This window comes from Ascaphus truei, unplaced genomic scaffold, assembly GCF_040206685.1.
Source record: "Ascaphus truei isolate aAscTru1 unplaced genomic scaffold, aAscTru1.hap1 HAP1_SCAFFOLD_475, whole genome shotgun sequence".
Lineage (NCBI taxonomy): Eukaryota > Metazoa > Chordata > Amphibia > Anura > Ascaphidae > Ascaphus > Ascaphus truei.
Window position 1 is genome coordinate 72921 of NW_027456806.1, and position 13415 is coordinate 86335.

General features: G+C 54.7%; 1 protein-coding gene across 1 annotated transcript; it reads right to left on the reverse strand.

The window, feature by feature from the left end:
- Nucleotides 1-1887: 1887 nt before the first annotated feature.
- LTA (lymphotoxin alpha) lies at nucleotides 1888-3905 on the reverse strand. The gene is made up of 2 exons (XM_075584196.1): nucleotides 3326-3905; nucleotides 1888-2345 (listed from the first exon to the last, which is right to left on the reverse strand). The coding sequence occupies exons 1-2, from the start codon at nucleotides 3903-3905 to the stop codon at nucleotides 1888-1890; spliced, it is 1038 nt and encodes a 345-aa protein (XP_075440311.1).
- Between the last annotated feature and the right edge of the window lie 9510 nt (nucleotides 3906-13415).

The following is a 13415-nucleotide window of genomic DNA, read 5'->3' on the forward strand; positions in this document are numbered from 1 at the left end:
CCTTATATGACACGCCCCTTTCTATGGGGGGAACCCGTTATAAGAACACCCCCCTTATAACAACATCTCCTCACAGCCCTGACGTGCCCGTTCCTATGGGGGGATCCCCTGTTATAAGAACACCCCCCTTATAAGAACATCTCCACACAGCCCTGACGTGCCCCTTCCTATGGGGGGAACCCCTGTTATAAGAACACCCCCCTTATAAGAACATCTCCTCACAGCCTGACGTGCCCCTTCCTATGGGGGGATCCCCTGTTATAAGAACACACCCCTTATAAGAACATCTCCTCACAGCCTGACGTACCCCTTCCTATGGTGGGGACCCCCGTTATAAGAACACCCCCCCTTATAAGAACATCTCCTCATAGCCCTGACGTGCCCCTTCCTATGGGGGGGACCCCTGTTTTAAGAACACCCCCATCTTATAAAACACTGGAACCACAATACTTTTTCCAAAAATACATAATTTATTGAAACATATCAATATAAAGGCATTTATACATAACCAGATCAGATATGACTCAAATGAACAGAAATACACATAATATAAAGAATTGTGAACATCTTATGAGTAAACACCATAAATACACAGCATGAAATAAATATAGTCTTCCATATTAAATCAGCGAGACATTATATGTATTATAATGACATTATATAGATACATTCATAAAATATATGTATAGTGTGAGTGTATGTGTGTGTATATATATATATATATATATATTACATTTGGGGTTTAAAATAAATATAAGTATTTCAATAAATATAGCATTACTGTATGATAATTGACGTAGAAGAAGAGATGTTTCAGTGGAATTGTCCTCAGGCTAATTGGAGATTCATTTTAAATAGATAAATATAGTAACAAATTAAATATATAAATATGTAATCTATCTGTATAATAATATTCAGGGGGGGGGGGGGGGGGGCGTTCTTCCTCCAGAATAAAGTCCTTTCATGTAGAGCAAGGACCCGGTTTCCGGCTCTCTGATTGGCTTGTATCAGGGTGATAAAGGTCCCCCACGCACAGGGCCGAACCGTTGAGAGGGGGAGAGGTGGGGGAGTGGGAGAGAGATGGGAGAGAGAGAGAGCTGGGGGAGAGAGACATGGGATAGAGAGAAATGGGGGAGAGAGAGACATGGGATAGAGAGATGGGGGAGAGAGACATGGGATAGAGAGATGGGGGAGAGAGAGACATGGGATAGAGAGAAATGGGGGAGAGAGAGACATGGGATAGAGAGATGGGGGAGAGAGACATGGGATAGAGAGATGGGGGAGAGAGACATGGGATAGAGAGATGGGGGAGAGAGAGACATGGGATAGAGAGAGACATGGGATAGAGAGAGATGGGGGAGAGAGAGACATGGGATAGAGAGAGATGGGGGAGAGAGAGACATGGGATAGAGAGATGGGGGAGAGAGACATGGGATAGAGAGATGGGGGAGAGAGACATGGGATAGAGAGATGGGGGAGAGAGAGACATGGGATAGAGAGAGACATGGGATAGAGAGAGATGGGGGAGAGAGAGACATGGGATAGAGAGAAATGGGGGAGAGATAGACATGGGATAGAGAGAAATGGGGGAGAGATAGACATGGGATAGAGAGAAATGGGGGAGAGACATGGGATAGAGAGAAATGGGGGAGAGACATGGGATAGAGGGAGATGGGGGAGAGAGTTGATGGGGGAGAGAGAGAGAGAGAGGGGTGGGTGAGAGAGAGACATGGGATACAGATAGATGGGGGCGAGAGCGAGATGGGGGCGAGAGAGAGGGGATAAAGGTCCCCACACACAGGATGGACACCTTGCTCTTTATCCTACACGAATACGACCCTGCTGGGGAAGAAGTTGGTGCCCCCAGATTTCTTCCCCCCGCCCCCCTCACAGGGCGTAGGCCCCAAAGAAAGCCTCCCCGGGCCCCAGCCTCAGGTACTCCCCCCCCTCCGTCACGGTGTGCAGCACGTCCCCCTCCTCCAGGGCGAAGGTCCCCCCCTGGAAGATGGCTCTGGCCCAGGTGCGATCGGCCGGGTCGGGACCCGGCTTGGCGGCGGGGGGTCGGGACGTCTGTCCCGCCAGCTCCCGGCAGGCCGTCTTCCCCGTGCTGAGCAGGGGCATCTCCTGCGGGTACTGGTCGGACAGGAGGGCCACGCCGTGGGAGAGAGACACGGGTCCCCCCGTCCGCGGGCAGCCGCGCCCCAGGAAGCTCGCCTGCGTGTACACGAAGTAGAGGCCGGCGCTGGCCACGTGCAGGGTGTTGTTGCGGAGGGTCAGGCCGCCGCGGGCGAAGGTGTTGGCGGTGTCGCTCCTCCAGAGAAGGGAGCCGTGGGTGTAGGGGTCACCTGAGCGAGAGAGGGGGGTTACAGAGGGAGCAACGCTCTGCGGATCTCCGGTAGGGAAGGGGTTACCGAGGGAGCAACGCTCTGCGGGTCTCCGGCAGGGAAGGGGTATAACGAGGGAGCGACGCTCTGCGGGTCTCCGGCAGGGAAGGGGTTACAGAGGGAGCAACACTCTGCGGATCTCCGGCAGGGAAGGGGTATAACGAGGGAGCGACGCTCTGCGGATCTCCGGCAGGGAAGGGGTATAACGAGGGAGCAACGCTCTGCGGATCTCCGGCAGGGAAGGGGTATAACGAGGGAGCGACGCTCTGCGGATCTCCGGCAGGGAAGGGGTATAACGAGGGAGCGACGCTCTGCGGGTCTCCGGTAGGGAAGGGGTTACAGAGAGAGCAACGCTCGGCGGGTCTCTGGGAGGGAAGGGGTTACCGAGGGAGTGACGCTCAGCGGGTCTCTGGCAGGGAAGGGGTTACCGAGGGAGTGATGCTCTGCGGGTCACTTGCGGAGAAGGGGTTACCGAGGGAGTGACGCTCTGCGGGTCTCTGGCAGGGAAGGGGTTACCGAGGGAGCGACGCTCTGCGGGTCACTTGCGGAGAAGGGGTTACCGAGGGAGCAACGCTCTGCAGGACTCTGGCAGGGAAGGGGTTACCGAGGGAGCGACGCTCTGCAGGTCTCTGGCAGGGAAGGGGTTACCGAGGGAGCGACGCTCTGCAGGTCTCTGGCGGGGAAGAGGTTACCGAGGGAGCGACGCTCTGCAGGTCTCTGGCGGGGAAGAGGTTACCGAGGGAGCGACGCTCTGCGGGTCTCTGGCGGAGAAGGGGTTACCAAGGGAGCGACGCTCTGCGGGTCTCTGGCAGGGAAGAGGTATAACGAGGGAGCGACGCTCTGCGGGTCTCTGGCGGAGAAGGGGTTACCAAGGGAGCGATGCTCTGCGGGTCTCTGGCAAGGAAGGGGTTAATGGGGGAGCGACGCTCTGCAGAATTTACCTTCGAAATGAGCTGCAGGTTTCTTGTTCTGTTTAGTGTTTTTTAACTTGCTTTGGAGACCTGGAAAATAAGATAGAGAAATCAGGACTACAAGGCCCAGAATGCATTGCAAATCCAGAGCCAGAGAAATCACGACTACAAGGCCCAGAATGCATTGCAAATCCAGAGCTAGAGAAATCAGGACTACAAGGCCCAGAATGCATTGCAAATCCAGAGCTAGAGAAATCAGGACTACAAGGCCCAGAATGCATTGCAAATCCAGAGCTAGAGAAATCAGGACTACAAGGCCCAGAATGCACTGCAAATCCAGAGCTAGAGAAATCAGGACTACAAGGCCCAGAATGCATTGCAAATCCAGAGCTAGAGAAATCAGGACTACAAGGCCCAGAATGCATTGCAAATCCAGAGCCAGAGAAATCAGGACTACAAGGCCCAGAATGCATTGCAAATCCAGAGCCAGAGAAATCAGGACTACAAGGCCCAGAATGCATTGCAAATCCAGAGCCAGAGAAATCAGGACTACAATGCCCAGAATGCATTGCAAATCCAGAGCCAGAGCAATCAGGACTACAAGGCCCATAATGCATTGCAAATCCAGAGCCAGAGAAATCAGGACTACAAGGCCCAGAATGCATTGCAAATCCAGAGCTAGAGAAATCAGGACTACAAGGCCCAGAATGCATTGCAAATTCAGAGCTAGAGAAATCAGGACTACAATGCCCAGAATGCATTGCAAATTCAGAGCTAGAGAAATCAGGACTACAATGCCCAGAATGCATTGCAAATCAAGAGATAGATAGATCAGGACTACAAGGCCCATAATGCATTGCAAAGAGAGATAGAACTCAGGACTACCAGCAGGGTTGCCACCACTCCGGGTTTGACCCGGAGACCGCGGGTTTTGGCCACCTGGCTACGGGTTTACCTTGTTAATCTCCGGGTGGCAGCGGGCGGCGTCTCTCGGCACCCTCCTGCATCACTCCCTGCAACGACTCCTGTCAACGTGGCTGCGCGGGTCCAGTGGCCGTGACAACGTGGCGCCACGTGACGCCGCGGCGCAATAAGGCCTGCTTGGCTTGACAACTTGCTGCCGCGTGACATCACATCGCGTCCCGTTGTCATGGGCCGTGCAGCCATGTTGACGGGAGATGCGGGAGACGCCGCACGGAAGCGATAACAATTTTGACATTTATCTCCGGACTACAAGGCCCAGAATGCATTGCAACTCCAGAGCCTGAGAGCGTGAGAGAGAGAAATCAGGACTGCAGGTCCCAGAATGCATTGCAACTCCAGAGCCTGAGAGAGTGAGAGAGAGAAATCAGGACTGCAGGTCCCAGAATGCATTGCAACTCCAGAGCCTGAGAGAGTGAGAGAGTGAGAGAGAGAAATCAGGACTGCAGGTCCCAGAATGCATTGCAACTCCAGAGCCTGAGAGAGAGAAATCAGGACTGCAGGTCCCAGAATGCATTGCAACTCCAGAGCCTGAGAGAGTGAGAGAGTGAGAGAGAGAAATCAGGACTGCAGGTCCCAGAATGCATTGCAACTCCAGAGCCTGAGAGAGTGAGAGAAATCAGGACTGCAGGTCCCAGAATGCATTGCAACTCCAGAGCCTGAGAGAGAAATCAGGACTGCAGGTCCCAGAATGCATTGCAACTCCAGAGCCTGAGAGAGAAATCAGGACTGCAGGTCCCAGAATGCATTGCAACTCCAGAGCCTGAGAGAGTGAGAGAAATCAGGACTGCAGGTCCCAGAATGCATTGCAACTCCAGAGCCTGAGAGAGTGAGAGAGAGAAATCAGGACTGCAGGTCCCAGAATGCATTGCAACTCCAGAGCCAGAGAGAGAGAAATCAGGACTGCAGGTCCCAGAATGCATTGCAACTCCAGACCCTGAGAGAGTGAGAGAGAGAAATCAGGACTGCAGGTCCCAGAATGCATTGCAACTCCAGAGCATGAGAGAGAGAAATCAGGACTGCAGGTCCCAGAATGCATTGCAACTCCAGAGCCTGAGAGAGAGAAATCAGGACTGCAGGTCCCAGAATGCATTGCAACTCCAGAGCCTGAGAGAGAAATCAGGACTGCAGGTCCCAGAATGCATTGCAACTCCAGAGCCTGAGAGAGAGAAATCAGGACTGCAGGTCCCAGAATGCATTGCAACTCCAGAGCCTGAGAGAGAGAAATCAGGACTGCAGGTCCCAGAATGCATTGCAACTCCAGAGCCTGAGAGAGAAATCAGGACTGCAGGTCCCAGAATGCATTGCAACTCCAGAGCCTGAGAGAGAAATCAGGACTGCAGGTCCCAGAATGCATTGCAACTCCAGAGCCTGAGAGAGAAATCAGGACTGCAGGTCCCAGAATGCATTGCAACTCCAGAGCCTGAGAGAGTGAGAGAGAGAAATCAGGACTGCAGGTCCCAGAATGCATTGCAACTCCAGAGCCTGAGAGAGTGAGAGAGAGAAATCAGGACTGCAGGTCCCAGAATGCATTGCAACTCCAGAGCCAGAGAGAGAGAGAAATCAGGACTGCAGGTCCCAGAATGCATTGCAACTCCAGAGCCTGAGAGAGTGAGAGAAATCAGGACTGCAGGTCCCAGAATGCATTGCAACTCCAGAGCCTGAGAGAGAAATCAGGACTGCAGGTCCCAGAATGCATTGCAACTCCAGAGCCTGAGAGAGAAATCAGGACTGCAGGTCCCAGAATGCATTGCAACTCCAGAGCCTGAGAGAGAAATCAGGACTGCAGGTCCCAGAATGCATTGCAACTCCAGAGACTGAGAGAGTGAGAGAGAGAAATCAGGACTGCAGGTCCCAGAATGCATTGCAACTCCAGAGCCTGAGAGAGAAATCAGGACTGCAGGTCCCAGAATGCATTGCAACTCCAGAGCCTGAGAGAGAGAAATCAGGACTGCAGGTCCCAGAATGCATTGCAACTCCGAGCCTGAGAGAGTGAGAGAAATCAGGACTGCAGGTCCCAGAATGCATTGCAACTCCAGAGCCCGAGAGAGTGAGAGAAATCAGGACTGCAGGTCCCAGAATGCATTGCAACTCCAGAGCCTGAGAGAGAGAAATCAGGACTGCAGGTCCCAGAATGCATTGCAACTCCAGAGCCTGAGAGAGAGAAATCAGGACTGCAGGTCCCAGAATGCATTGCAACTCCAGAGACTGAGAGAGTGAGAGAGAGAAAGCAGGACTGCAGGTCCCAGAATGCATTGCAACTCCAGAGCCTGAGAGTGAGAGATAGAAAGCAGGACTGCAGGTCCCAGAATGCATTGCAACTCCAGAGCTTGAGAGAGAAATCAGGACTGCAGGTCCCAGAATGCATTGCAACTCCAGAGACAGAGAGTGAGAGAGAGAAAGCAGGACTGCAGGTCCCAGAATGCATTGCAACTCCAGAGCCTGAGAGAGTGAGAGAGAGAAAGCAGGACTGCAGGTCCCAGAATGCATTGCAACTCCAGAGCCTGAGAGAGAAATCAGGACTGCAGGTCCCAGAATGCATTGCAACTCCAGAGACAGAGAGTGAGAGAGAGAAAGCAGGACTGCAGGTCCCAGAATGCATTGCAACTCCAGAGCCTGAGAGAGAAATCAGGACTGCAGGTCCCAGAATGCATTGCAACTCCAGAGCCTGAGAGAGAAATCAGGACTGCAGGTCCCAGAATGCATTGCAACTCCAGAGACTGAGAGAGTGAGAGAGAGAAATCAGGACTGCAGGTCCCAGAATGCATTGCAACTCCAGAGCCTGAGAGAGAAATCAGGACTGCAGGTCCCAGAATGCATTGCAACTCCAGAGCCTGAGAGAGAAATCAGGACTGCAGGTCCCAGAATGCATTGCAACTCCAGAGCCTGAGAGAGAAATCAGGACTGCAGGTCCCAGAATGCATTGCAACTCCGAGCCTGAGAGAGTGAGAGAGAGAAATCAGGACTGCAGGTCCCAGAATGCATTGCAACTCCAGAGCATGAGAGAGAGAAATCAGGACTGCAGGTCCCAGAATGCATTGCAACTCCAGAGCCCGAGAGAGTGAGAGAAATCAGGACTGCAGGTCCCAGAATGCATTGCAACTCCAGAGACAGAGAGTGAGAGAGAGAAAGCAGGACTGCAGGTCCCAGAATGCATTGCAACTCCAGACCCTGAGAGAGTGTGAGAGAGAAATCAGAACTGCAGGTCCCAGAATGCATTGCAACTCCAGACCCTGAGAGAGTGTGAGAGAGAAATCAGGACTGCAGGTCCCAGAATGCATTGCAACTCCAGAGCCTGAGAGAGTGAGAGAGAGAAAGCAGGACTGCAGGTCCCAGAATGCATTGCAACTCCAGACCCTGAGAGAGTGTGAGAGAGAAATCAGGACTGCAGGTCCCAGAATGCATTGCAACTCCAGAGCCTGAGAGAGAGAAACCAGGACTGCAGGTCCCAGAATGCATTGCAAACCCACCGCGCACCTTTCTCACCTGTCGCTCGATGTGAATTCTTTTCTTCTCTCTGTGGGTAGAAATTAGATTGTCAGCTCTCCGTACCAGTTACCGGGGGCGTACGGCCCGACGCCCTTTGCTATAATAATACAGAGCGGGCCATTTTCGGGTTAAAAACTGGGGATTTTGGGTTGGGGAGCATGGAAACGAACTTGTACTGCGCCATATACCCTGTGGGCGCTATATCACAGGGGCGGCCAACTCCGGTCCTCAAGGGCCACCAACAGGCCATGTTTTCAGGATATCCCTGCTTCAGCACAGGTGGCTCAATCAGTGGATCACCACCTGTGCTGACGCAGGGATATAGTTCACGCCTAACATGCTGGTGGCCCTTGAAAGCTGGAGTTGACTGAGCCGCCTGTGCTGAAGCAGGGATATCCTGAAAACCTGGCCTGTTGGAGGCCCTTGCGGATCGGAGTTACCCCCCCCCCCCTCCCGCTTTATTATAATACATTTCTCTAGCTTTGGGGTGAAAAATTGGGTTTAGAGTCATATCTTTGAGGCTGGCTGGCTGAACTATCTCTCAGTCCTTAGACTGTCAGCTCCTGGGACTAATCTCTCACCTGAGTCGAGGCCGCCGTCACTAAGGTGAGAAGGTAGAGGACGGTCAGGAGAAACCCCCAGAAGCCTCTTCTGCAGAGCGGTGGCCTCACAGCCCAGGGGGTTCTGGGTAACTGCATGGTCCTGGCGTCTGCGAGGTTGGCAGCGGCGGCAGCAGCGTGGCAGGAGAGAGACAGCTCTGGGGCGAAGTGAGAGACAGCAGCCGGATTTATAGACGGCAGGAGAGACGAGAGAGGGAGGGAAGGAGAGGCCGGGGGAAACCCCAGTGCTGAGAGAAAGTGACGGCACAGAGGAAGTGGGGAGAGAGAGGGGCTGATTCGGAGGATTGCGGCCACGGAGAGGAAATCCCTGGGTACGCGGAAACGAGAGAGCGAGAGAAAGAAACGCACACACATTCGGGGGAAGGCGGTCAGTGAGAGAAATCAGGGATCTGTATGGGGGCGGGAGGGGGGGGGACACGTGGCTGTCACAGAGACGGCTGGTCACACCGGGTCACCGGTATCCTGAGCCGATCCCCTCTCCGTCCATCGGGAAAGTGCCTCGATCCTACTGACTGTGAGGGGTCCCCGCTTGGGATAGCGCAAACTGGTGCCCCCAAAAACACCCACTGCTATTCCTTGCCTTACTTTGCTAGGAGGGCAGCGTCACTACCCAGAACCACTAGAGGGAGCCCACCCCAAGAGCCACGCTCTTATACCTGGGTAACCGCCCACCCAATCCTGGGTGACTGCCGCTGGGGAGTCACAACCTTACTTGGATACCTGGGAGGGTTCTGGGGATAAAGGGAGACGCAGAAGGTCCCACAATTACAGTACACACCCATACACCACCGTGGTCCTCACCCAACTTCTATTACCTTGATGGTCTTGGGGACACTGGGCTCTCCCCTTAACTTAGGGAGTCCCCGAACCCCCAAACATCACACGGCAAAGTTACCTAATCACAGGGCACCTGCAGTAACAACCCTAGCCTGAACTCACTAGGGGGGCAGCGTTGCCACCGTCCAAGCTATGAGTGACCCCCCACGAGATACATGCTCACTCACTCCTGGTAACCCCTGACTCCCACAAGAAGTCCGTCCCACTTCAATGACTAGCGTTTCTACCGGTGCTGTTATCCAGGGGTCACTGGAGATAATGCGATTCCCAGCCAGCTCACAAAATCCCCCCCTCCCCCCCCCCCCCCCCAGTGAGTCTGAATGTAAGGGCAGTGCGGGCTCTGTTAAGGAATCTGGCACCATTGGAACCTATGTACTGAAGCTGCACCAATCAGGGTGCTCGCCCATAGGAGAGGAGGCCAATCGGGACACTACGAAGGTATAGAACACGTCTTGCGGTACATAAAAAGTACATAAGTGCAGTACTGTAGGTGGCAGTGCCTGGCTTTGGTGGTGGGTAGGGGCAGTAGATGGCAGTCTGGTCTTGATGGTGGGTAGGGGCAGTAGATGGCAGTTTCTGGCCTTGATAGTGGGTAGGGGCAGTTGATGGCAGTGCCTTGGTGGTGGGTGGGGCAGTAGATGGCAGTCTGGCCTTGATGGTGGGTAGGGGCAGTAGATGTCAGTGCCTAGCCTTGGTGGTGGGTAGGTGCCTTGATGGTGGGTAGGGGCAGTATATGGCAGTGCTTGGCCTTGATAGTGGGTAGGGGCAGTTGATGGCAGTGCCTTGGTGGTGGGTGGGGCAGTAGATGGCAGTCTGGCCTTGATGGTGGGTAGGGGCAGTAGATGTCAGTGCCTAGCCTTGGTGGTGGGTAGGGGCAGTATATGGCAGTGCTTGGCCTTGATAGCGGGTAGGCGCAGTAGATGGCAGTTTCTGGCCTTGATGGTGGGTAGGTGTAGTAGATGGCAGTGACTGGCCTTGATAGTGGGTAGGTGCAGTAGATGGAAGTGCTTGGAGACAGTGGTTGGTAGGAGTGACTGCCTATTGGGATGTTTCATGTAAGAGGCGGGTTTAAAGGTTTCAGTTAAAGGTGGGGAGAGAATGTGCTGGGTGTATACTGAGTGTGAGGGAGTCCCACAGGTAAGGGGCAGTGAGGGAGAGAATGTGCTGGGTGTATACTGAGTGTGAGGGAGTCCCACAGGTAGGGGGCAGTGAGGGAGAGAAGGTGCTGGGTGTATACTGAGTGTGAGGGAGTCCCACAGGTAAGGGGCAGCGAGGGAGAGAAGGTGCTGGGTGTATACTGAGTGTGAGGGAGTCCCACAGGTAGGGGGCAGTGAGGGAGAGAAGGTGCTGGGTGTATACTGAGTGTGAGGGAGTCCCACAGGTAAGGGGCAGCGAGGGAGAGAAGGTGCTGGGTGTATACTGAGTGTGAGGGAGTCCCACAGGTAAGGGGCAGTGAGGGAGAGAAGGTGCTGGGTGTATACTGAGTGTGAGGGAGTCCCACAGGTAAGGGGCAGTGAGGGAGAGAAGGTGCTGGGTGTATACTGAGTGTGAGGGAGTCCCACAGGTAAGGGGCAGCGAGGGAGAGAAGGTGCTGGGTGTATACTGAGTGTGAGGGAGTCCCACAGGTAAGGGGCAGCGAGGGAGAGAAGGTGCTGGGTGTATACTGAGTGTGAGGGAGTCCCACAGGTAAGGGGCAGCGAAAGAGAGAAGGTGCTGGGTGTATACTGAGTGTGAGGGAGTCCCACAGGTAAGGGGCAGCGAGGGAGAGAAGGTGCTGGGTGTATACTGAGTGTGAGGGAGTCCCACAGGTAAGGGGCAGTGAGGGAGAGAAGGTGCTGGGTGTATACTGAGTGTGAGGGAGTCCCACAGGTAGGGGGCAGTGAGGGAGAGAAGGTGCTGGGTGTATACTGAGTGTGAGGGAGTCCCACAGGTAAGGGGCAGTGAGGGAGAGAAGGTGCTCGGCGTATACTGAGTGTGAGGGAGTCCCACAAGTAAGGGGCAGTGAGGGAGAGAAGGTGCTGGGTGTATACTGAGTGTGATGGAGTCCCACAGGTAAGGGGCAGTGAGGGAGAGAAGGTGCTGGGTGTATACTGAGTGTGAGGGAGTCCCACAGGTAAGGGGCAGTGAGGGAGAGAAGGTGCTGGGTGTATACTGAGTGTGAGGGAGTCCCACAGGTAAGGGGCAGCGAGGGAGAGAAGGTGCTGGGTGTATACTGAGTGTGAGGGAGTCCCACAGGTAAGGGGCAGTGAGGGAGAGAAGGTGCTGGGTGTATACTGAGTGTGAGGGAGTCCCACAGGTAAGGGGCAGTGAGGGAGAGAATGTGCTGGGTGTATACTGAGTGTGAGGGAGTCCCACAGGTAAGGGGCAGCGAGGGAGAGAATGTGCTGGGTGTATACTGAGTGTGAGGGAGTCCCACAGGTAAGGGGCAGTGAGGGAGAGAAGGTGCTGGGTGTATACTGAGTGTGAGGGAGTCCCACAGGTAAGGGGCAGCGAGGGAGAGAATGTGCTGGGTGTATACTGAGTGTGAGGGAGTCCCACAGGTAAGGGGCAGCGAGGGAGAGAATGTGCTGGGTGTATACTGAGTGTGAGGGAGTCCCACAGGTAAGGGGCAGTGAGGGAGAGAAGGTGCTGGGTGTATACTGAGTGTGAGGGAGTCCCACAGGTAGGGGGCAGTGAGGGAGAGAAGGTGCTGGGTGTATACTGAGTGTGAGGGAGTCCCACAGGTAAGGGGCAGTGAGGGAGAGAAGGTGCTCGGCGTATACTGAGTGTGAGGGAGTCCCACAGGTAAGGGGCAGTGAGGGAGAGAAGGTGCTGGGTGTATACTGAGTGTGATGGAGTCCCACAGGTAAGGGGCAGTGAGGGAGAGAAGGTGCTGGGTGTATACTGAGTGTGAGGGAGTCCCACAGGTAAGGGGCAGTGAGGGAGAGAAGGTGCTGGGTGTATACTGAGTGTGAGGGAGTCCCACAGGTAAGGGGCAGCGAGGGAGAGAATGTGCTGGGTGTATACTGAGTGTGAGGGAGTCCCACAGGTAAGGGGCAGTGAGGGAGAGAAGGTGCTGGCTGTATACTGAGTGTGAGGGAGTCCCACAGGTAAGGGGCAGCGAGGGAGAGAAGGTGCTGGGTGTATACTGAGTGTGAGGGAGTCCCACAGGTAGGGGGCAGTGAGGGAGAGAAGGTGCTGGGTGTATACTGAGTGTGAGGGAGTCCCACAGGTAGGGGGCAGCGAGGGAGAGAAGGTGCTGGGTGTATACTGAGTGTGAGGGAGTCCCACAGGTAGGGGGCAGTGAGAGAGAGAAGGTGCTGGGTGTATACTGAGTGTGAGGGAGTCCCACAGGTAAGGGGCAGTGAGGGAGAGAATGTGCTGGGTGTATACTGAGTGTGAGGGAGTCCCACAGGTAAGGGGCAGCGAGGGAGAGAAGGTGCTGGGTGTATACTGAGTGTGAGGGAGTCCCACAGGTAAGGGGCAGTGAGGGAGAGAATGTGCTGGGTGTATACTGAGTGTGAGGGAGTCCCACAGGTAAGGGGCAGCGAGGGAGAGAAGGTGCTGGGTGTATACTGAGTGTGAGGGAGTCCCACAGGTAAGGGGCAGCGAGGGAGAGAAGGTGCTGGGTGTATACTGAGTGTGAGGGAGTCCCACAGGTAAGGGGCAGCGAGGGAGAGAAGGTGCTGGGTGTATACTGAGTGTGAGGGAGTCCCACAGGTAAGGGGCAGCGAGGGAGAGAAGGTGCTGGGTGTATACTGAGTGTGAGGGAGTCCCACAAGTAAGGGGCAGCGAGGGAGAGAAGGTGCTGGGTGTATACTGAGTGTGAGGGAGTCCCACAGGTAAGGGGCAGCGAGGGAGAGAAGGTGCTGGGTGTATACTGAGTGTGAGGGAGTCCCACAGGTAAGGGGCAGTGAGGGAGAGAATGTGCTGGGTGTATACTGAGTGTGAGGGAGTCCCACAGGTAAGGGGCAGTGAGGGAGAGAATGTGCTGGGTGTATACTGAGTGTGAGGGAGTCCCACAGGTAAGGGGCAGTGAGGGAGAGAATGTGCTGGGTGTATACTGAGTGTGAGGGAGTCCCACAGGTAAGGGGCAGCGAGGGAGAGAAGGTGCTGGGTGTATACTGAGTGTGAGGGAGTCCCACAGGTAAGGGGCAGGGAGGGAGAGAAGGTGCTGGGTGTATACTGAGTGTGAGGGAGTCCCACAGGTAAGG

What these genes read in the sequence shown, in the direction of transcription:
- LTA (XM_075584196.1), bottom strand. Translation starts at nt 3,905, where the DNA reads ATGGGCCTTGTAGTCCTGATTGCTCTGGCTCTGGATTTGCAATGCATT. An exon ending in ACCTGCAGCTCATTTCGAAG is followed by an intron (nt 2,346 to 3,325) that starts GTAAATTCTGCA and finishes TCTCTCGCTCAG; the next exon opens with GTGACCCCTACACCCACGGC.